Source organism: Lynx rufus, unplaced genomic scaffold (genome assembly GCF_022079265.1).
Source record: "Lynx rufus isolate CCGP_SWC_20201006 ecotype Redwood Valley unplaced genomic scaffold, mLynRuf1.p SCAF_27, whole genome shotgun sequence".
NCBI lineage: Eukaryota > Metazoa > Chordata > Mammalia > Carnivora > Felidae > Lynx > Lynx rufus.
Window position 1 is genome coordinate 8665151 of NW_025814842.1, and position 23682 is coordinate 8688832.

Sequence of the window (23682 nt, forward strand, 5' to 3'; positions counted from 1 at the left end):
CCGGGCCTCCCGCCCAGCCCCGCCATGTGTGTGCAGAGCACGTAAATGACGGCCGAGCACAGCCGTCCGTATACTAAATGCAGTACGTCCAGATGAGTTATACAAAAACATCAGGAAAACTTTTTCTTATAGAAAGTACTTCCAGGGCGTAGTTAGGCCCGTTTGGATTTTTTTTAAAAAACTGACATTTTCCTTCCCAGCACACGACCGTGTCTCTGACCCAGAGCCGAGTTTCCAACAGGTTCTGTGCTCCCGTCAGCTCGCTGGCCTGACCTCGCTGACTCAGGGCCCCCACCGTACCTCCCCCCTGGTCTCTTCCTGGCCCCTTCGGGGTGGATTTCACTCACTGTCCGAGGAACCGCTGGGTGCCTGGGCCCCTCGGAAGAGCCGGTCCTGCCGACTTTGGGGAGAGGGTTGAGGACCCGGTCACATTTGCCATCAGCCCGTGGCATTTATTTCTTCTGAGTTTCTTACTCTCCCATCAGCCTGCCCAGTGAGCACTAGCACTCATTTTTTATTTCTAGATTAAATTTAATTTTCTCATGTTATAGCCATTTCTGACCCCAGCAGTGGCATTATTATTAGATAATTTGCCTTCCTCTCCTTTGTTACAGTTAAGGGGTCTGACTCAGATACAATCCCGCATTTGACTATGAGAGGGAGGCTATAGACCTTACATTTTTTATTATAGAGCAATTTCTTCTAAATCAGTTAACGTTTTAATGTTTGCCTTCTCAAAAAAAAAAAATGAAACGCAGTTTCACAAATTAATGTTCTTTATCCGTATCTTGGGGGAATTCTTTAATACGGTGCAGTTAATGAAACAATTTGGCAATACTTCTTCCAAAATTACCGCTCCCTTATCTTCATCTGATCTAATAATCAAAACATATCCTCTAGTAACAAGACTCTGATTCTAATTATCTTAACCCCTTGTCACCAGGAGTGAAGATCTCCCCAATATTGAACCCGCACGCAAAAGGCATCAGCATCCCCCAAAGAACGCGTCTATGCCTCCCTCACCCAAAGGAACGAGGTTAATTGAACCAGTTCCCTTCCCGGGGCTTTTTTTTTTTTTTCCCCTTATGTGTATAATTTATAGTCTCAAATCTAAACTAAACAGCAATACAATTATGAAGAAAATAGGAATGAGACCTGTCAAATGGGCAGCTTGCTGCTTCCGCAGTGGTGGCAGGGGGCGGGTCTCCGACCCAGCAGCGGTCCCTCAGAAGCAGCCAGGAGCCGCACCTGAGCTTGCCCTGGGGCTTTCCTTTCTTCCTCCTCCCTCTCCCGCCCCGCCGCAGCCTCTTCCTTCTTGGGCCGTGTCGTTCAGCTCTGGGGGACCCTGGGACGCGGCGCGTGGGGCTCGAATCGGGACTGCCGCTTGAGGACGCTGAAGCTTCCGGCCCGGCTCAGCTGCTTGACGTCGGGCGTGGTTTTGCCATGCATGTTGGCGATGGTCTTTGAGACAGATGCTCCTGTGCCTGATGGCAGTCACTGGTGGGGTGTGGGGCTGATCCCACAGGGCACAAGGCATAACGGGCAGAGCCTTTACGCTGCGGCTTCTTGGGGTTTCTCGACCAGTACAGTACTTCTTGGTGGTAGCACTGAAATGGACCGTATCTGGGGACTCACTGGTTCACTTTCTCTGACACCTTGAAACTCTCCATCTCTCGCAACCAGTATTTCCTCCCTTTGCCTCGACGATCGATTGGCAACCGTGTGAGGATAAACGGACAGGTGGATGTTTTCCAGTCTCTCTTCCCGCCGTGCTCTGCTTTCTCGAGCCAGATTCACCCTAAACGCATCGCTCTCCACACGCAGAGGCATACCCTCTAGTCTTAGACGCCGAAACACGCTCAGACGTGGGTGATGTTTCTTCCTGTCTCGTCTGACAAGTGCTCAAGCACAGTGCCACTTGTCCGGGCCAATTCCGTATTTGTAATTAATGAACTAACCCGACTGCCATTACAAGCCGGCTATTTTCGATAACTCTATTCTGTGGTCTTCTGTTGGAGCACTTCAATACGGAGGCAGTATAATTAGGCAGTCACCTGCACTCTACTTGCTAAAGCACAGAAAATAAAGCTCCCGATAAATAGCTTCCATTTAAAATGTCTATTTATAAGAAAGGCTAGCTAAAAGAATGCCGTTCTCCCATTAGGAGAAGGTATATTTTTTAAAGATGAGTACTTCCCACTAAGGGGGTGGTGGGCAGGTGTATTAGCATCACCTGGGGGAGGCTGTCTCCAAATCACATGCCTCCCCAACTCTCTGTTCCCCTCACCCCCATCTCCTGCAAGGTTCTGCTGAGCCACCGTGGAGCTCGCTTTGTCCCTCGGGGGGTTGGGCCAGGAAAAAAGGAACAACCACTTCCGTAGACTCACTTGGTGCCTTTGATCCTGGACGCTGCCTCTTTGGCACGTAGGTTCCCTCGCCCGGCAGCGGATTTACTCTGCGCCGAGGCCGCCTTCCGTCCTGTTTCGGTGAGCGTCCCATCGATGTCTCGGGCTCACCACACGAGCAGGCGTGATGGTGATCCGGTCTCACGGAGGAGGTCACTGAGGTGAAGAGAGGCCCGTGCACGCGCCTGCCCACCAGCAGGACTGACTTAGCCTGGATGGCACAGGCGAGCCCAAACCTCAAACGTCCCGACGGCAGGGAGCCCGGGACCGAGCTCCCCACAGCTTTGTCCTGGCTGGATCTTGAAGACGCTGTGAGCACAGAGTCAGGGAGAGGAAAGAAGAGGGTGTCCGTGGGGAAGAGGAGGCAAAGGTGGCCCCGGTGCAGGAAGCAGAGGCGATCTGCGCGGCCGCGGTGGCGAGGCCCCGGGGGGGAGCACGCTGGACTCAGTCTCTGAAAACCTGAGGGGCTCCATGCTAGCGGCCTCGAGGTCCACGTGAGGATTGAGGTAGGAGCGGGAGGCCACAAGTGGGCTCCTCCAGAGTGGCTGTAAACCGGACCCATTACTGGAAACGTTTTCAGGAGCTGATTACTTACGGGAACCTACGACGCGTCCTCTTGGCAGGACACCCGTGCCCCTGGCCACCTGGAGATGGGCCGAGGCGTTTCACCTGCAGGCCGCCCCGGATCGCGGCACACCTCGCTGACCGTGACGGGTAACGTCCAGGCGGCCTGAGCACGGAGCCTGGACCAGGAGGTCTGTGATGGCGCCATTCCGTGAGAAGGAGTTGGCTGCCTAGGCCACACCTGGACCACAGCTCGTGGAAACTGGCAGTGACCCGTGCCGGGAGCGAGCCCTCCAGTATAACTGTCACTCCCCCTCCACGGCCTGGCCTTGTGCCCGCGGGCCCTCTGGGCTTCCCCCCACCCCGCCACACCCAGCATCTGTAGATCCTAAATTCGCGTAGGAACCGTGGAGACCAAACGGGCTCCCCGTGCAGGTGGAATCCTAAGCCTGGACCTCAGACATGCAGTGTCTACCTGAGGGGCTGGGCCTCAGACCCCTCCCCCCCCCCCCGCCGCCGCCCCCACCGCCACCGCCCTGGACCGGGAGCCCGGTCACACCTCCTCATTCGTGACTGGTGGTCCCCGTGAAGACAGGGGTCACACCCTGATGCCCCTGGCCGGTGCTGTCGCTCCTAAGAAAACACGGCTGAAAGCCTGGCTCTGACCATCTCTGGAGGAAAGACGGAGGCGTCTGCCCACGGCAGTGCCCCCACCTGACCCGCCCACCGTCTCTGTTGGGGCAGAGATATGTTACTGCCCGACCCCTGCTGTGCCGGCCAGAAGAAGGGCCTTGCCGAGGGTCTCTGCCTCAGAGGCCCCTCCATTTGGCAGCCCTAAAACAGGGGGCAGGCGTGTCAGAACTTGAGTAAGAGGCGTCTTTTATAAACGTGGCACCCGTCTGCCACACGCCGGTATGCCTTGCGTTTCAAATTAAATTTCCTTAATTCTTCAAGGCTTAGCCAGGTTCTTAAGCACTTCCTCTGGATAATTAATTCGTCTAGCAATTCAAGATAATTTGACGAGCACCTCCTGAGCTCCCGGAACGACGTGTGTGCTCCCTGTCACTGAACGGACGTGACCCACGTCCCGTGGTCCTCTCAGAGGGGCACTTGTGTGTCCTGCGTGTCCTCGCCGCGGCCCTTTGAAAACCCGTCGTCCAGATGAGGAGCGTGAGGCCCGACAGGCGTGAGCCCCTCACCCAAGGGGACACCCTTGCAGGCCAGGAGTGGGCCAGCAGCCCATCTCTGACCCTTGACCTTTTCTCACCTCTCTGTTAAAGCCCAGGCGGGTTCCTTCACCAAGCACCTTTTCCGGAAGATACCCTGGTTCCCAGATGCTGCACACACTAGATGCACTGCCTGCCACCGGCACTTCACGGCCAGCGCTGCCCCGGGCACCCGTGCTCCTCCTCCGTGGGTCTGCCGGGGAGCTGGGATGTGGAGAACTCCATAAGGGGAGCCCCTGGATTCAGAACCGGAGAGTCCCTTCCAGAATCATACAGTCTATTCAGTACCACCCCCCAGGGTTAAAGTCCTAGCAACCACGGTAACGGTAACAACCATTTGCGAAGCATTTTGCCGCGTGCCAAGCACTTAGCATTATTTCCTCCAGTCCTCCCCAAACCACTATACCGTGTGCACCAAGACCCCCATTTTATACATGAAGAAACTGAGTTCAGTGTCTTGTTAAAGGTCACCCCGCAACTAGGTGGCAGAGCCAGGCCTTGGCCCTGACCTGTCGGGCTCCAGAGCCCAGGCTTCCAGTGTGCGCCTGGTCTGGCCTCAGCACACGCACCTTCTCGGTTCCTCCTGGAATTACCGACAGGTGCGGCCAGCCTCTGCTGTAACTAGGTCTGATGGTAGAACCCAGTGACACGTTTGCTCTCTGGGCAGACAGCCGCCTCTGCAGAAGCGATGCCACCATTAAATGAGATCGCGTTTGGGGCACGGAACCCGGCCCACCCCGAGGAGCACCAGCGAAATCGGAGCGGAGCCTTCCTCCACAGAGAACGACAGACGGAGCACCTGTTGCCTTTCCAGATTGAGAGTTTTGGAAACTAGACTTTGCAGGCACCCAGCAGGGAGTTTCTGGTCTGAAGCCCAAGCAGAGGACCATTGATCTTTTTTCCACGGTGGGCACATCTGGTACCACAGGCCATGTGCCTCCTGCCCCTTCACGCCACTACGAGTGTGGCTCTGGGGACATCGCACTCCCCAGAGACCGTGGTGAAGACGGGCTCGAGGTGCTCACGGGTCAGGACAGGCTCTGTCAGGCGGCCCCGCCAGCCCGCATCCAATCATCTGCCCAAAGAAATGAACACCAGAGGTTTACAGATGCGGTCTTGGGTTCTTCTTGATTAAGATGCCCCCAGGGGGGTGACAAATTTCAGCAAAAGCTATTCAGTTCTCAGCGAAAAATGTCACATCCGACCAAGTTACACAGCTCCAGTCCTAAAACCTTCTAATTAGGGCCCATCACAGGTCTGCAAAGCCATGCTCCCTGGGAGGCTGGGCCGTGATGACAGCCCCACATCAAAGGCCCTGTGGCGCCTCATCTGCACCAGGACCTTGCCCCGTGCTCTTCCGCTTGGCCCTTTGAGGTTGTTGCTGCCCTTCCCGTATTGCACGGATGAAACACTCATTACCGAGCCCCAAGGTGTCCAGCTCAGGAGTGACGGAACTGACTCCAGGTTCCGTGCCGCACCGGGTTCGGAAGCGCTCCGTATTTTCCCTTCTCCCTGCCCTCCCTCCTGTCTGTCTTGTGTTCCCTGAACACGACCAAGTTGTGCGTGTGTCCCAAATCCAGCATCCCTGACCTCCAGCCTGGTGCCAGATCACCTTTTGTCTGGGAGTGCTCCCTGCACGCGATCGTAGGGGAGTGAAATAACCGCTTCTTCAAGAGCACCTGCAGAGACCCTGGTGTGGGAATGTGACTGCACGCTACCCCCATTTGACTAGGACGCCATTTGACTAGGACGAGAAACCGTTAGGAGGTTGACAAGGGTCATTAAAAGGAACTAGGGCAGAGCAGTTTTACACCATGGAAACACACAAGAAACTTCCAGCAAAGATGACAGGAAAAGAGGAGCGAAATGAGTTTAGCTTACAGAATACCCGAATCCTTGAACAGCAGGCAGATTGAGATGCACGTTGAGCATCCAGCCCGATGGGCCGGATGGGCATGTCCTCCCCAAAGTCTAGAACATTCTCAGCCGGACTTAAACTGTAGCTGTGGTCGTGGCTGGCCACACAGAACCCTGTAGATGGGAAGGCGCTGTCGATTCCCCCCCCCCCAGGCCTGGAAACCTGCTAAATCGTCTGCCATCCCCTGCCCCAGCTGGGTCTGTCTCCTTCCCCTTTGCGGGGGGTCAAAAGCAAACTAGTCCAAACACCCTCACGGAGGAGCGCGCCCTCTGCCCACCACCCACAGCTAACGGCCTCTCCTGGCAAGAAAGCCCTGCAGAGCTCTGTGCAAACCGATTACATCAATGCCCCGTGAGTTCGCAGACCCTGATGGAGCACGTCAGAGTGTCATCCTATCAGGGGAGCGTGTCACCTCGCCTTCCCTCTGAAGGGCACGCGAGGGCCAGGGAGTCGGCTATGCCCCGCCTTGGCCCTGCTGGCCAGCTGCCCTCCGAGGGTCCTCCCGTGGGATTCCGACAGAAAGACCGACCAGCTCAATGGGTCTCCACTCCTAAAATGCCCACATCTGGGGGGGCGGGGGGTCTGGGAGTACAAATGCTCTTCTTTCCCGATGCCAGCGCTCCACGACGAAGGGCTCGAGCCCCTTGTCAGCAGGGTCCCCGCCAGAGGTGTTGACATGCGACTGACTGCCTGTGTCAGCTTGCCTAATATATTTCGGGAAAAGCCACGCGCTGATTTTAAAGTGCTGAGAACTTCTCTCCGTCCTGTTTGCGGTATTTCATACAAAATGGCCCTTTCTTGTTCTGTTTTCCATTTACGTAAAGCCTTGTCCCACCTCGGTTAAGTTTTATGCTACACTGTGTGTGACCACGCCTGCACGCGGGCCCATTCACACCCGACCGTGCCCGTTCACACACACACACACTCACACACACACACACACACACACACGTGCGCGCGCGCGCCGGACCGGAAGCGTGAGGGCCAAAAGGCGACCCCACGTGTCACCACCATTCATTTCTAGGTGCCGGTGTTCCCCCTCAGGGACGGCTGGATGGCTTAGAGGGAGTGCAGTCGGCGATGGCTGTCCCAGTCCACACAGGCTGCCATAACACAACATCCTAAACCAGGGGTTTAAGCCACAAACATTTTATTCTCAGAGTTCTGGAGGCTGGGAAGTCCAGCATCAAGGCTCTGGCAAATTCCGCATACGGTGAGGGCTCCTCTCCTGGTTCACGGACTGCCGTCTGTCCGCCCACTGTGTCCTCACATTCCTAGCAGGGCAAGGGAGCTCTCCGGGGTCTCTTTGATGAGGGTGCTGGTGTCATCCATGGGGCTCCCCCCTCACGCCCCCGTCACCCCCGAAGACCCCGCCTCCTCACACCATCACCTTGGGGGTCGGGATGCGATACACGAATTTGGGGGGGGGGGGCACAGACATTTGTTTCATAGCCAAGTCCGCCCACCTGTTTCAGACACAGCCACTAATAAAGTTCCTCTGTTTGCAGCAACTGGAAGAAAAACTCAAAGGACAGGCTGACTATGAGGAAGTGAAGAAAGAACTAAGGTAAGTGTGGAGACGCCTGCTCGGCCACCCGCCAGTCGGGGCCCCTCAGCGACATTTGCTCAGGAGACTCTGCACCAGGAATGGGTGGGGGGACCAGCCACGGGTCCTTGCCCCGGGCCGCCCAGAGCCGTGGGCGTTTGCACTCAGGCCTGTGCCTGAATTCTCCGGACTTTCCATAAAACTCTGCACGTTTAAAGTAGGCCAGCACGCACAGAATCAAGGGAGACGTTGCCTTTCAAGCAATTATAAAACACAGGGCCGTGTTGCAGACAGAAGTTCCCTGAACAGGAGCAGAGCAGGGAAATGCTTTCCCGTCGAAAGAGTTCCCGTGGCCTCCCACCCCCTGCCCACCTGCAGGTGCCAGGACTTTCTTCTCCCAGTGTCCAGTTTCCCCTCCGAGAGGCAACAGCTAAAAGCCTGTCACCCCTCCAGTGCTAACGTTTACACTCTCAAGGTGAAGTCCCCTCCCCACGCCCGGCCTCCCTGCCTCCCCGCCTCCCCCTGCCGTCTCAGACTCCCTGCCCCCCCTCCAAGGTCGCCCAGCCCTGGAGTTCATGGGCAGCCCCCACAGTGCAAAGGGCCCTCTTCTCCCCCAGTCTGACTGCAGAGTCTGTCCCTGAGCGTCCCTGCCTCTGTGGCTGGGCCCTCAAACACTGCGAAGACAGCCACCCGGCCCTCCAGGCCTGTGCTCTCCCCTGCTGCTGGAATGAGGGTCCTTCTGCTCCCCGCCAACCCCTCCGCAGACCTCCTGGCGTCCCGCGGCCTCCCCCTTGGCCTCCGGATCCCCGCTCTGACCCAGGCATCTCCCTCCCACCTCTCCGGGCTGACCCTCCCCCTGCACCTCGGGCCCCCTCCCCCTCCCCTGCCAACCCACCAGCTCCTCTCTCTTGCTGACGTTTTTAACTTCTCCTTTTAAAATAGCCCACACCCCCTTGCCATGCTGTTCTTTGTATTCTTAATGATCCCTCGGGTTTGCCAAAAATGCCCACGGGAAGGCCTCTTCGACCTTCTTGCCACCAGGTCTCCCATCGCCCTGGCTGGGCCACGAACGCTTCCCGCCTCCCGAGGGAGTTGCCTGCAGGCGGCTCCCCAGCCCCGCGCCCAGCACGGCTCTCCCCACACAGTCTCGCCCCCTCTGGCCACAGGCAGCCTCGCAACCCCTCCGTGGCCACCGGTACACCTGCCGACATGCAGATCCAGCCGTGGGGCATTCGTTACTTACCCGTCCGGCCTTCTAGATCTGCCTCTCCCGTCCCCACGTCCCCTCCTCCCTCTCTTCTTCCCACGCAAAAGGAAACATTGTGTGCCTTCTAGTGTTGAGTCAGAAAACTCTGATGCGAAGGCCTTCGCCCCCAGCCCAGCGGCCGCACGCCAGCCCCCGGCCCCTCCCAGAACCGCACCCGTATTCCTGGAGGCCCTTTCTGTCGCACCTGCACGCACCAAGGCCCCACCTCAGCCCCACGTCTGCATCCAAACGCCCCATTGGGATGGCTTTGCTGCTGAAATGTGTTCAACCCAAGTGCCCTCCCAAACACACGCCTCAGTCCCCATACCCGTCCCCTCCGCGGGCTCCGTGCCCACCTTGGTGGTCTGTAAAATACCCTGCTCCTTCCAGGCCTTTGTGAGACACTGACTCCTCCTGAGACAGACCCCGTCTCCAACCCAATGGGGTTTCTGCCGCCAGGGGGACCCACCAGGTTTTCACTTTCACACACTCTTTGGATTTTGTCTTCTACGCACATGACGGCCGACGGAGCCCACACGGGTGAGGGGCAGAGTGGCTCCGATCCTCCCGAGTGCCAGGCACCTAACAGGTCATCGGTAAAGATTTGCTGAATAAATTGAAAAGATACTGGTATTTGGGGTCTAAGCTCATAGACTCACTCCGGTCTTTTGTTACACGATGTTAAAGATCTCAGACAAGAATATAGTTGCGCACACGAAGGCCATAAAAAAAGACAAGTTCCAGACTGCTCGTCACTTCTCTCCTGGCTGATGCAGTGGGGCCCCGAGTTCTTATTATTTTCAATAGCTCACCATAAAATAAAATTATGAGGTTCCCTCCCCCCGCTCCACCCCTCCCTGCAGCTGCTCTTCCGTTCCTGTTTTCTTAGTCTACGTGACGAGGGCCACTCTGAAGATATAACCACAGATAAACTAAGCCGTCAGCTCCTTACTGGCTGCCACGGTGGCAATGGCAGAGCGTGGTCTCCTGGGGCCCTGGGCATTTTTACACCATGCTCTCTCTCTGACACTTCCGTGGAGCTTAAAGAGGGCAGGGGCCAGAGTCACAGCCATAAGAACTCTGGGAGAGCACAGGTGGCCCACTGCCTGGGACTACGGAGGCTCTCACTCACCTTCCCGAGCTCCTGGGGCCATGTGGACTCACAGAAAGGAAAGGGTGTCCCCTTAAATAGTGGTTCTGGGCACCTGCACTCAACTCGGCTGTGGGACTTGTTGAAACAGGCCTGGACGAAGTGATTTCAGTGATAACGAGGACAAAGGAGAAATAGTCCTGCTCCCCCACACCGCCAGGGGCTACAGAGTAGGTCTGCGACCAGCCTTTGAGCCATCCAACTTGGGACTTGCTCTTTGACCATTTCCCCCGGGGCCCAGGTGCCAGGCACCGAGCGAGCGTCTGGCCCCGGGAGCAGGTAGGAGGGATGAGCTTTCTCTCCCTGGCTTCCTTCTTACAACCTTAACATTCCCTGTACGCTTGACAAATACATTCCACTTGCAACAATGTTATGTCTGTGTTCAACTTTAAAATTATACTCTGAACAGCCCTGGTGTGATTCCATATGGAATGATTTACATGCTGGGCAAGAAACTTTTGCGGGCCAACTGCTAGTTGAATAGCTATTCTAGAGACACTATCAGATGATAATGCTGCCAGGGAGGTGGTTAGAGCTCTCGGTTCCTCGGTTCCTGGAGTGCAGGAAACTGATGTCAGTGCTCGTGAGTGTGGCGGTCGTCAAAGGTACACGGGGGAAATGACTGCTCTGTCTTGCTCTTCACAGCATTCTGAAATCCATGGAGTTTGCACCGTCCGAGGGAGCTGGGACACAGGTACACGGTCTCATTTGCTTTCAGTGTGTGCGAGGGTCAGCTCGCCGTGCTCACTCGTCCGTCCCCGGGCGAGCATCACGAGCTCGAAATGTCTATGAAACCTCCCACCTGCAGCTGACGAGCAATTTCTCAGGAACCTTAAGCAAGTTCAGGCACGTTATCTTTAATGTAAAAAGAGGCAAGAAGAGAAGAGTCAGTGTTTTCCAAACTGGTAACTCAGTTCACGTGACACTGTGATTTAACTCGGGCGGGCACTAAGAACATGGCTAAAAACAGTCTTAGATTATGTCAGAGACCCGCCCAAAATGGACTGGCTTTTATTATCTGCTGCCTCACGTGGAAAAGGGACGGGGCAAGATGACAGCGGCACATCGTCTACCTGGTGGCCGCGTAGACTTTGAGGCACCAAACAGAAGCCCACTCCTGATGCCCAGACGGCAGCTGACTCTTTGGGGCTGGCAACCTCTGCAGTGACCTTCGGACAGCCAGTTCTAATGCCCGATGGGGCACAGGTCTAGACTCCCTGGGCGTGGGGACGGAATAGAGCATGATTAGTTGTCTAGAAGCCACGTGGACGTAAAAGAAGACGTAAAAGCTCCAGGTGGGACGCATTCCTTTGCAAAGGAACTCGAGCGTTTCCCACGTGCGCGTGACCATCTTCAGGGGAAGGCAGATCTCTGTAACGTATCGGAGTCAGCCGAGTCGGGCGCACGAGCCATCGGAGCAGGGGGTGTGGGGTTCCGGTGGCCCCGGGGAGCGGGAGGGTGGCCGGCCCCGCGGTGAGCCCTGCTCTGCCCCATCTAGGACGCATCCAAGCCCCTGGAGGTGCTGCTGCTGGAGAAGAACCGCTCGCTGCAGTCCGAGAATGCCGCGCTGCGCATCTCCAACAGCGACCTGAGCGGTAGGTGGACGGCATCGCGTGCCGTGCTCGGTCCCTTCCGGGGGTCGAGGAAGAGGAAGGTGAACCGTGAGTCTGGGCCGATGCATGACGGGAACATCACCGGTTGATGACAGCCTTGACTAATGAGTGCTTGGTCTCCTCCTGGTCCTCCTCACTGCTCCTCCCCTCCCCTCCCCGCCCCGCTTAAAGATGGTCAAGGCCGGATGTGTGGCCGCAGAGCGCCTGCGGAGGTCAGTTAGAGCCAGTGTTGCAGGACTTCCAGGAGGGACACGCGGAGGATGTTGGCTTTTCTGGTCTTTTCCCAGTTGTGCGGCCTCTCTCTCTTGTGGTGTTTCCGGGGCTGCTTGCGGAGGCCCGGCCCTTCCAGCCTCAGTGGAGCTTTTCTTCCTTCGTCAGGTTTTCCTTGGGAGCGCATCCCCCGTCCTTAGCCTTTCTTTGCTCGTCCCAAAATGGTGGCGTCACTGACTGCTTCTGGTTTTGGCAGCTGGTAAACCGTTTACCAGTGTCTCGGGCTCCGATGATATTTCGTTCTTAAAACGTGCGTGCCTTCGATCGAGTGGACTCGGTACAGTGCGTTCGCCTCAGAGCAAGTGGTGTGAGAGAACCCGTTGGTCCCAAAATGTCAGTGTTTGCTGCTCCTCAGGTGGGGCCCTTCTGGTAATAGCTCGAATGCTAGCGGCCCGATCAGAGGCCCCGCGACCTGTCGACTCTTTACTGTGTGTGGTACCGGCTCCTTGTCACTTTAGGACTTTAAATCTATGTCGAGGGGACTCTCCAGGCTGCAACGTACAAGAAAGGTGCAAACATGAAATGCATGTTGCTTGTTTCGGGGGGCCTCGTTTGGCTAATTTAAAAATTCAATTGAAAAACAGACCAACACACCTCATTGGCCCTTGTAAAATCTGCACTTTTTGGTTTTTTTTTTTCCCTTTTGTGGGGCAAACTCTGCATTTTGGTCTTGGTTTTTTTTCCCTTTTGAATCCCCCATAATGCATTATGTTTGCCCTTCCTTGTAGGGTCAGCCAGGAGAAAAGGGAAAGACCAGCCTGAGAGTCAGCGTCCTGGACCTTTGCCGGCCTCCCCTCCTCCTCAGTTGCCCCGCAACACGGGGGAGCAGGCTTCCAATACTAATGGTACACACCAGTTCTCACCAACGGGGTTAACGCAAGACTTTTTCAGCTCATCCCTGGCAAGCCCCAGCCTGCCCCTGGCTTCTACGGGAAAATTTGCACTAAACTCTCTCCTCCAGCGACAGCTAATGCAGTCCTTCTACTCCAAGGCCATGCAGGAAGCAGGAAGCACAAGCGTGATTTTTTCAACAGGTCCATACAGCACAAACTCCATATCTTCCCAAAGTCCATTACAACAAAGCCCAGATGTAAATGGCATGGCCCCGTCTCCCAGCCAGTCAGAAAGTGCTGGGAGCGTCTCCGAGGGCGAGGAGATAGACACTGCGGAAATCGCCCGGCAGGTGAAGGAGCAGTTGATCAAGCACAATATCGGACAGCGCATTTTCGGACATTATGTCTTGGGACTGTCTCAAGGGTCCGTGAGCGAGATTCTGGCCCGGCCCAAGCCATGGAATAAACTGACCGTTCGCGGCAAGGAGCCCTTTCACAAGATGAAGCAGTTCCTCTCGGACGAGCAGAACATCCTGGCTCTTCGCAGCATCCAAGGCAGACAGAGAGGTGAGAGGCTCTCGCGGGGTGGTGCCAGCGTGCGAGCCCGGCACGGAGTTGTGTGTGCGTGCGCGTGCGCGTGTGTGTGAGCTGAAACGTCCGTGCGTCACAGCAGGTAAAAAATTCCGTTCGCCGCTACCATCTCTGGGGTCCGAAGGTCGGCGGCATGAGCCGGAGCCGACAGATACGGGGGGCCTGGCCTCTGACACTCGCTCAGCCCCCCGCACGTAGTAAACTCAGAACCAAAGTGCCACCCGTCAAATCGGACGGAATCGCATCCTGTACAACGTCCCGACGCGTGTCGCGTCCAGCGGTCCGATTGGCGGTGGGCGCTGGCCTCACGTGGGAGGAGCCCTCGGGTAGCGCCCGGCCCCAGCACAGCAGCAGCAGCCACGTGCCCCTCCTCTTCCCACGCACACGGGGGGTGTGTCCCGTGGCCAGCTCTCTCCCGGAGTGACCTTCCATTAGTGGTTCCTTTAGCCGAAGCCAGCCAGACACCAGCCTGCCTTGAGTAAGATCCGTGAAAGCTCTATGAAAACCGCCTTCCTCCCCCACCCTCCACAAATATGACAGCCACTCCTATCCCTGATTGAAAGAAGCCCCTTCCCTCCCGAACGACGGGATCATTCCGCTCGACCAGCAGTGGTAGAGAAGGGTAGTCTTACCAGACACACTGGAGACGCAGCAAACGGGGAAGGGAGACGCTTCCAGGAGCGTCGATTTGCACAGGGCACGTTGAGCTTTCTGTGGCGATGTTAACTGAAATTGACTGTCTTTGGATGATTAATGTGAGCTTTGTGCCGGGGGCTGGTGGGCGACGCGCTCGGCGGCAGGCGGTGCCCCCTCCCTTTGACCCTCACGGCTTCGGTGCCGTGGGCCACTCCTTAGGCCTGTCTGATCTTCCACAGCAGGGCCTTGGCCTCTGCGGGCCGGCCAGCCAGGGAAGGGCCTCTCGAAGTTTCTGGTACCTCCCGAGGTGTACAGGAAGCCCTGAGCCCTTTCTGTAGTGACAGGAGGCTCAGACGTCATGTCACACAGCCCGTAGCGTCAACGCCACCGTCCCCCTGATTGTTTTGTTCTTACCACACTTGTTTTTCAACAGAGAATCCAGGCCAGAGCCTGAACAGACTATTTCAGGAAGTACCGAAACGAAGAAATGGGTCTGAAGGTATGTCGCAGGCAGGTGTTTTTCTTTGCAGTTAGTAAAAACCTAGGAAGCAGCATGTCCTTAGCTGTGCATTTGGGTTAAAACTGTGCAGTGTGATTCTGGCCTGGAACCTGATGGAAAAACAGCTAGTAAGTATAAAACAAAGCACGGGTTCAAGTACGCACGGTCCCTTCCTCCCCAGCTGCCCACACCCTACTGGGTGCGCAAGAGGTGAGGCGGGGAAGCACCGCTAAGAACCAGCCCCCACCCCCACCCCCACCCCGGACCAGCCCAGCCCCCGCTCAGGTGCAAATTACACCTTTCCCCGTTTTCTCAGAAGCAGCCAAGAGCTAACGACTTTCGCTCTGAGAAAAATCAGGTGACCGAGGCAATGAGATACTGCTGCTTCCTCGTACTTCCTTTTAACTCTGAAATACGTTAAAGGTGCTACGGAGTGGACAGATCCCCAGTGTCATTATCGGTTCTCCTCTGGGCCCTGGCGAGCCAACCCCCACTGTGCTCCTGGGCGCTGCATCTTCACAGGGGCCGCGCCCCAGCGGTGTGCTTGTCTGGCAGTGGTTTGGTGCGGCGGTGGCCTTGCTTAGCAGGGAAGTGGAGGATGAAAATACGCGGAAGGCTTCCAGAAAGAACTGGGGCCAGCTCCCCCCCCCCCCGCCCCCGCCCCCGCCCCCGGCCGCAGGAGCTTCGGTGCCTCTGTGCACGTGGCTACTCTGCAGAGCGTCCCCCTGTGACCCAGAGACGGAATTCTTGCCCTGGAGGGAATCTCTGCAGGCTTCTGTCCTCGTTCACGAATTTTTAAGAGCCGGCATGGGATGATAGAGCCGAAATGTTAAATCTTCACCCTCTTCACCTTGTACGTGCGAATGAGCGATAGGCAATCAGCCTCAGCCCTGCCCCCTCCTCTCCCATCTCTCCTCTTTGCGATCCCGGCGTCCCACAGGCGCACAGAACCTCGAGCGTAGTCCCAGGCCAAGACAGCCGTTGAGGCTGCGTTTAAAGGGCTCACGGGCACCACTGCCTTTTAATCCCTCGTCTGTTTTTGTGCCGGATTAAGTGACGTGCTCTCCCTGGCCCCAGCCCACGGGTGCCGTCCAGTTTGGCTAAACGTGAGAGCTTGTCCCGCTGGCCAGATAACACCAGGGAGATTCAGCAGGAGCCCTTCCTGCGCGGGGCCGCAGTACCTGCTGTGAAGTTGCACGCACAGCAGATACGGGTAAAGGGGAGGCCACGCCTGCCTCCGTAACCGTCACCGGCCTCAACTCGGGAGCTATTGATCAGAATGACATCTTCGTGCAGCACTGATTTTTTTGGTTGTTGTCCCACGGGTGGGCTTGATGTCATTGGTATGGCTTCTCCCTGCAGGTAACATCACGACCCGGATCCGAGCCTCCGAGACCGGGTCCGATGAAGCAATCAAGTCCATCCTGGAACAAGCCAAAAGAGAGCTGCAGGTGCAGAAAACCGGTACGGATTCCACTTTTTTGACCACTGCCTTCCAAACTCAGAAGAATTGTCCTAAGGGTTCTGGTGAGCAGTAATTAATCTTACAAAAAAAAAAAAACAAAAACGAAAACAAAAACAACAGTGTGTGTTTTCAGGCATTTGGGCAAGCACGGACGGAAACAGGTCTGTGTGATCTGAATGTTGCCACTAGTGACCGCTCTTTTTATAATGTCATTTCCTAGCACTTGACTCAAGGACGTACCTTCGGCCTAGACCCTCCTTGACTTAAACAAGTGAACAAGTAGTTGGTATCAGATTTCCTTCTTTAAATGCCATCCAGGCTTCGTTATTTGGATATATACTTGACTAAACACTGAAAAAGAGCGGCCAGAAAATAAATCCTAAGCTCCTTCATGGGATGAACGCGGCTGGGGAGGGGTGTCTGAGTGCAGGAGGTCGGCCTCGGGAACTGGCCCTCGGAGCTCCCGCGCCCCCGCTGAGTTGGAATTGAGAGGCACACGGTGCTGTAGATTCAGCTCAGACCCTCTGCCGGAGAGGAGACTGAGTGCCTGAGTTCTCTCGCTCTGGGGTTCAACGTATGGACACACACCCGCCCCGTCCCCACGAAACCCCTGCTCGCAGAGCCCTTCCACCACAGACCTGGCCACTGGGCTCCCGCCAGGCCTGGCCACGGGCAGCCGTGGCAGCTGAGGACGGGCCGCCACCCGGTCACTCCCCTGACCGCTGGGCCTTCTCCCCAGGCCACCCCATTCCCACATGACGTATTCAGAGGTGAGCTCGGGGCTCCCTTCTGGGAACCAGGCCTGGGCTTGGCGTCTTTACCTGCCTCCCAGCCTACTCAAACCGAGTCCTCACCACCACCCCGGAAGACGGATTTTGTTATCCCACTATGCTTGATTAGCAAACTCGGGCTCCAAGGGAGAACGGTATGCCCAGGTACATTAAATGGCAGGTCCTAGATGCAAATCCTTGTCCCTCAGTTCCTGTCCCGGCACTTTCCCCTCTGCCTCCTTGCAGGGACCCCAGAGCAGTGGGTGGGGGACTGGCCTGTGAGGCCTCAAGCCTGACCGTAGGTGGACCTTCCCTTTGGTGCGGTTCCTACTCTCAAGACCAGAGTGGACGTTTAAGCCGGCCCCTCGTCTGGGTGGCTGACCAGCCGAGAAGCTTGGCCGGGCCCCCCTGCAGGGGGAGATAGCCCCAAATTGAGAGCGGAAGGGCCCACTTTGAGGGGTGGCTCGAGCCATGCCCTGCCCCCTTCCGCGAGCCACAGTTGTGCCTGCCTGCCCCCGGTCGTGTGCGCTAGAGGAGGAGGGCCTTCTGTCACCCAGTGAAACCAAGTCCCCGAGAGGCCTAAAAGGTTGTCTCTGGTATCTGAAGCATTTTTCGGCCCCATTAACGTGGGTAAGGAGCCGGCTTAATGTGATTCCTTCCCCCAGACGTGAAGGTGTCTTAGAGTTAGAGCAGGTGTGGGGGCGGGGTTCAGTTCCGTGCTTCTCAGCCAGGGCCTTGCTCCACAGTCATCTGGGAGCGCTGGGTGCTGGGGCGCCTGGGTGGCTCGGTTGGTTCGAGTGTCCAACTCTTGGTTTCAGCTCAGGTCATGATCCCACAGTTCATGAGTTCGAGCCCCACATTGGGCTCTGTGCTGACAGTGAGGAGCCTGCTTGGGATTTTCTCTCTGTGTCCCTTCCCACTCGCTCTCTCTGTCTCTCTCGAAATACATAAACTTTTAAAAAAATTTTTTTTAAACTCGGTGCTGGTCCAGGCCCCCACCTGCCTACTCAGTCAGACACTTCAGGGCTGGGGCCTGGGCATGTGCGTTTTAACAAGCCCAATGGGCAGTTCTGGGGCACAGCCCTAGTCAGGAGCCCTTGATCTAGACCAGTACCCATCCCAAGCTTGCAGACGGAAATCCTGAGGCCTAGCAGTGCCCCGCGATCCCCCCCCAAGGTCGCGGCCCCCGGTTCTGGACCAGGGCCTACCCGCTGTCCGCCGCCACCATCCTGGGGCCCTCTATTACTGGCCACACCACCGTCCCCTGCCCAGAGGAAAATAAATGTGAGCCAACCCAGACGCGGCCATTTATCACTGGAGACTCTGGTCTCACACCACAACCGTTAACAGAAATTAGGTTTCTGAAGTTTGACGAAACCACTACAATTTTGGAATTTAGCGCGCAAAAATACTGCTTACAAATCATCAAGGATTAAAAAAAAAAAAAAAATCACCAGGGATGACGGCACATCCCCGGGTGTTGGCCCGCTTCCCCCCCCCCCCCGCCCCCGTGACACCCCAGGATAATGAACCCTTTCAGATGGTGCGGAATAGAGGCCAGCGGTCTCGGAGCGGTGATGTTAGTCTGTCCGTCCCTGCCCGGACAGACGCACGCGTGGTTCGCTGACGGAGGAAACGATGGCAGGGCAGAGCAGCTCGGGTCTCCCGGCTAATCTGCGTGTTGTGGGCGGGGCAGGTTAGACTGGAGCGGAGGGAAAGCAGCATGTTCCCACCCACTGGGGTCGGTCCCGCCCCCATCTCACCTCCGTGTTTGCTCCGTGCAGCAGAGCCGGCCCAGCCTTCTTCCGCATCCAGCAGCGGGAGCTCGGACGACGCCATCCGCTCCATCCTGCAGCAGGCCCGCCGCGAAATGGAGGCCCAGCAGGCCGCCCTCGACCCCGCCTTAAAGCCAGCGCCACTGTCCCAGGCCGACATTGCCATCCTGACCCCCAAGTTGATACCCTCCTCGCCCATGTCGTCCGTGTCCAGCTACCCTCCGCTCGCCCTCTCCCTGAAGAAGCCCCCGTCCGCCCCCGACGCCAGCGCCTCCGCTCTGCCCAACCCCCCGGCCCTCAAAAAAGAGTCCCAGGACGCGCCCGGGCTGGACCTCCAGGGAGCGGCCGAGTCTGCACAGGGCGTCCTGAGACACGTGAAGAACGAGCTGGGCCGCAGCGGCGTGTGGAAGGACCACTGGTGGAGCACCGTCCAGCCGGAGAGGAAGAGCGCCGTTCCTCCCGAGGACACCAAGCTGGAAGAAGCCAGCAGCGCGAAGGAGAAGGGCGGTGGCGGCCAGCCGCGGGCGGAGCGCGGCCAGCTCCAGGGACCCTCGTCGTCAGAGTACTGGAAGGAGTGGCCCAGTGCCGAGTCGCCGTACTCCCAGAGCTCGGAGCTGAGCCTGACCGGAGCCAGCCGCAGCGAGACGCCCCAGAACAGCCCCCTGCCCTCCTCCCCGATCGTGCCCATGTCCAAGCCCGCCAAGCCCTCGGTCCCTCCGCTGACCCCGGAGCAGTACGAGATCTACATGTACCAGGAGGTGGACACCATCGAGCTCACCCGGCAGGTGAAAGAGAAGCTGGCCAAGAACGGCATCTGCCAAAGGATCTTCGGGGAGAAGGTAAGGGGGTGGACTCGGGGGCCTGGGCGTTCTCGTCTCTTTTCGCTGCTATCTGGCAGCATCTGTCTGGAGGACGTGGCCGTCACCCCATTCAGTGAGCCACGGGGCAGAAAGATTTATCCACTCCCAGACTTCCGGAGAGGCCGGCCGATGAATGTTCCACTGTTCGCCCCACCTGGGGCGAGACTCAGGGCTAGGCCGTGTCACCCACCATGCTCCTTTAGGCTCCCAGTGACACGTGAGGGTGCGGACAGTCGCCATTTGACAGATAAGGAAAGTGCAGCTCAGGAAAGTTGAAACTACATGCCCCCAGCCGGCCGGTGCCTGAGTTCAAGTCCCGTCTCTCTGCCCAGGGTGGCCCAGACACAACTCTGCAGGCTTTTTTGGCCAAAAAAGCTCTGATCCCATAGAGAGACCTAGAGAAGGAAGATGCATGTGACAGGAGAAGCTTATGTCATGTGATAGGCATAATCGTACCTGTCTCCCAATTCAGCATTTTCCTGGGTCCTGTCGGCCAGATCGGCGAAGTGACCTGCCCAGAATACACAGCTAGAGGTGGCCCCGGGCACAACTGCCATGCCCGCAAAGCCCCTGCTTCCACCCCTTCCCTCCCTGGCTCACGAAAGTCAGTGATTTCTGAATGAGCCCCCAGACCCTTTCTGTGCCAGGCACTTCCCGGTAACAGTTTCTCGATAATGGGGATTTACCAGGCCTGTAAAAAAGAAGGTAAACATAATACCCCAGCGTTGTTTCAGATTAAGTCATTACTGAGCATAAGGAGAAGCGCTCCACTCCCCTGAAAGGCAGCCTCCCCGAGGGGTATGTGGTGGGGTCGACAGTGGCCTCTGAGGAACCCCCACGCGGGGGTCTCCCCTCCCGCCTCCCGGCCCTCCCTGCCCTGCATTGTCCTGCCTTCCGCTCAGCGTTTGCGCCGAACCGTGCGGTGGATCCTTACAATATCTGATTGTGATTTCTTTGTCCTGATTTTACAAAAGGTGATGGGGCGGATAGAAGTGAGGATGAGAATTTCAAGTCCCTTGAAATTTCTAGTTCAGTGTTGTAAAAATATCATTTGAGAACATTTAAATAGACATTTGTGCTCATGCCTTAAATTTAGCAGAGACTTAATAGCGTTGAACTTGTTTGGCCCGTGAGTGCAGTTTATTCTGGAACTTGAGAACTTTTCAAAAGAGTGATCGAACGCAGCCCCTAAATATCTCTGGGCTGCATCTGTGTCCTGTGGGGGGTGTTTGTGCCCATACATATGTATGGCCATATGTGAGCGTTAAGAAAACTCGGGCATGTACGTGCAATTTGTCGGTTGTCTGCAGTGAGTTTCACTCCCAGGCTGGCGCCCCCATCGCCGCCGGCTCACCTCTGGGCCCCCACTGCCGAGCAGGATGCGGTCAGAGAGAGCAAACCTTTCTCGGTGCCAGCCCGGCCCAGCGCCACAAAGAAGACCGGCCCCCCGCACCCCGCCGGCCCCCGCCGCTCTGGCCACTAAAGGGGTCCTGGGCCCCGGCACCTCAGCCTTTCCTGGCACCTCCGGGCAAAGAGCAAGCTTTCAGCGCTTCCTCCTCGGGCTGTCGGGACGCCACCCCCGAGGCCTTGGCAGGATGGAGGCCCTGGGCGAGATCCCCTCCCCTCCTCCTCCCACCGCTCCTCTCCCTGGGAGTAGAAAGCTGTGACTGTAACTAGGGCTCCCCAAGCCAGGGCCTCCGCCCGCCGGGGCCTGTGACAAGTTGATTCCCCAACCCCAGGCTGGCGCCATCCACCGGGCAGGGGTTCCGCGCTCAGCCCCTGGAGCCCTCGCTTGGGTGTCATCCGTCCCCACCTCTCCGTGGCCGTGTGTGTGCATCACTAAAGCATTTGGTGGCCTCACACTAAATCCTGGGCACCGATGCATGTCTTTGATTGCCCCACCAGGTACTGGGCCTGTCCCAGGGCAGTGTCAGTGACATGCTGTCCCGGCCGAAGCCTTGGAGCAAGCTGACCCAGAAAGGCCGAGAACCCTTCATCCGGATGCAGCTCTGGCTGAACGGCGAGCTGGGCCAGGGTGTCCTGCCTGTCCAAGGGCAACAGCAAGGGCCAGGTAAGGGCAGCCCCTCTCTGGGCTCCTGCAGATGGGGGGAAGGGAAATGTATGCAGGGGGTGGTGAGGCCACCAGCCGCGCCCTGGACTGTTGGCCGGCGCCTGGGGGCGGAGAACTGTCCCCTTCCTCCACAACCTGTTGCCATGGGACTGACTTTAGTTTTTCGGAGACAGAAAGCTGTGCCTAGCTAATTTTATAAGCAGCAGAAAATGAGTTACTAATTAGGAAAATGCTGTTTGTACATAAATATAGGTAAAAGTCAAGTAGCTAAATCAGGGAATCAGGAAAGGAAATCAGCCAGAGACACAGAGGTGAAAGATACAACGGGCTCCAGCTTCTGCCTGCGTGGACCCCGAGTTCTGGCCCCCCTGTAAGGAGCGGGACCTTCGGGAACTTTATGCCGTCTATGCTCTGCTATGCTCGGTGTGTTAGGAAGTTTTAAACCCCTGGGGTTTGTTTCCTCATTTAATTGTAACCCTTTGTCTTATTCAGTCCTCCATTCTGTGACGTCACTACAGGACCCCCAGCAGCAGGGCTGCGTGAGTTCAGGTAACTAGCGATTTCTGTTGTTTTGTGTGGAATACTTCCCTCCCTCTACGTTTCCCTGTCCTTTGGTCTGTAGCGGGGGGTCTCCGAGGATCCCTGGTTCTGGATTCGGTGAGCCGAAAACACCATATGCGGCTGGCACACTGGATTCCTCGTGGTCCTGGTTTCTAATGGACACAGGGAGAGTTAGCAGCTGCGTGAGGGTTTCCTCCGGCATTTTCCTGCTCGCCACCAAATTCTTTCATCGGCCTGTGGCTTCTAGGTGCTCAGGACCGGGGGCTGGGGTCCAAGTCAGAGATGGATTCTGCACTCGCGGGCGCTTCCATTCTAACAGGAGGGGACTGGACCTCTCCCGGCAGGGTCACGGGCAGGCAGAAGTTGAGTCCATCCAGAAGACCTTGGGGCCACCTTCAAGCAAGAAGGATGGGGACGAAGGAAGCCAGTAAGGGCTGAGGGTGGGAATCCAGCCTAGAGGTGGCTGGAGGGAGGAAGGCCTGCAGTGCTGGCCGGCCGAGACACCTGGCGCCTTCCGGTTGGCATGTGGAGCCCCGGGGCCTTTGAGCTGGTGTTTCTGCTCTGTGGACCCCTTGCGGCGGCACCGTGCTCCTGGCCGTCGTCACACATCCACCCTGTGCTTCGGTGAGCTCGGAGCCTTGCTTGCCCGGCTTCCGGGAACAGCCAGTGTCTTGAGCTGCTCCTCTGTTCGCTTTTATTTTTCTAAACACACGGATTAGCCTCCATATCCCATCGATTCATTGAAAACTCAGAGCTAAGGGAGGGGCACGAAGCCCGCCAGCCTGCTGCAAGTTTTATGAGGGAAAACGTGCGTAGCACACGGAACAGCTGGGCAGCGGCCTAAGAGACACCGAGCCGCACACCGATGCGCCCCGAGCGGGGCGTCGGCCGCAAAGGGCCTGGTTGAGTTTGCATTTTGGGTGCTTCCCTTTGATTTTGACCAAAACGGGGGGTGGAAGTCGGTGTCTTACCCAAATCATTGGTCTTCTTGGCCAGACCTCTGAATGGAGTGGTTTGTCCACCTGAAGAGGGACCACATGTACTTCCTTCCCCCCCTCATGTCTGGGTAGGTCAACTGAAGTAGCGAGTCCCAGAGAACTTCACGGAGTGCCGGCTCGCGTCCCAGATACATCAGGGCAAATAATGCACAGACTTGTTTGTGCCAGAGCTTCACAGACGTTTGCATGGAAAATTCGCCTCGCCTCTTGCCCCAGCGGAAAGTTGGCCTCCCCTTAAACTCTCCAAGAGTATTTGCTGCCTAACAGAGTTAGGACTACACTTGGCAGATCGTGACAAACGTATTTTAGATCAAAATCACTTGTTCCTGGGGCTCCTGGGTGGCTTAGTCGGTTAAGCCTCTGCCTTCGGCTCAGGTCGTGATCTCAGGGTTCATGAGTTCAAGCCCCGTGTCTGGCTCTGTGCTGACAGCTCAGAGCCTGGAGCCTGCTTCAGATTCTGTGTCTCCTTCTCTCTCTTCTTCCCGTGTTCATTCTCTCTCTCTCTCTCTCTCTCTCTCTCTCTCTCTCAAAAACATTAAAAAAAAATTTTTTTTTAAATCACTTGTTCCTAAAGAAAACAGGAGCTCTCCCGCAGCTCCTAGTCAGTCATGATCGATGCCAAAATCTTCTCCATGTGCGAACACATCCTTGAAGAATGGCCTCTCGCTCTTTATCGTATGGCAGG

The 23682-nt window shown here is 56.9% G+C and overlaps 1 protein-coding gene across 12 annotated transcripts in view; it reads left to right on the forward strand.

Moving 5' to 3' along the window:
* CUX1 (cut like homeobox 1) overlaps positions 1-23682 on the forward strand; it is a 368307-nt gene that overhangs the window by 282778 nt on the left and 61847 nt on the right. For 4 of the 12 annotated variants that reach the window (XM_047089156.1, XM_047089157.1, XM_047089149.1 and 1 more), the window contains 9 exons: positions 7622-7680; positions 10701-10749; positions 11554-11650; positions 12667-13338; positions 14432-14497; positions 15860-15961; positions 18517-19346; positions 21273-21438; positions 21931-21987. In XM_047089156.1, the coding sequence (XP_046945112.1) occupies positions 7622-7680; positions 10701-10749; positions 11554-11650; positions 12667-13338; positions 14432-14497; positions 15860-15961; positions 18517-19346; positions 21273-21438; positions 21931-21987 (2098 nt within the window). Of the gene's footprint in view, positions 1-7621; positions 7681-10700; positions 10750-11553; positions 11651-12666; positions 13339-14431; positions 14498-15859; positions 16025-18516; positions 19347-21272; positions 21439-21930; positions 21988-23682 lie in introns of all 12 variants that reach the window. The other 8 variants (XM_047089160.1, XM_047089159.1, XM_047089158.1 and 5 more) reach the window with 5 other exon arrangements.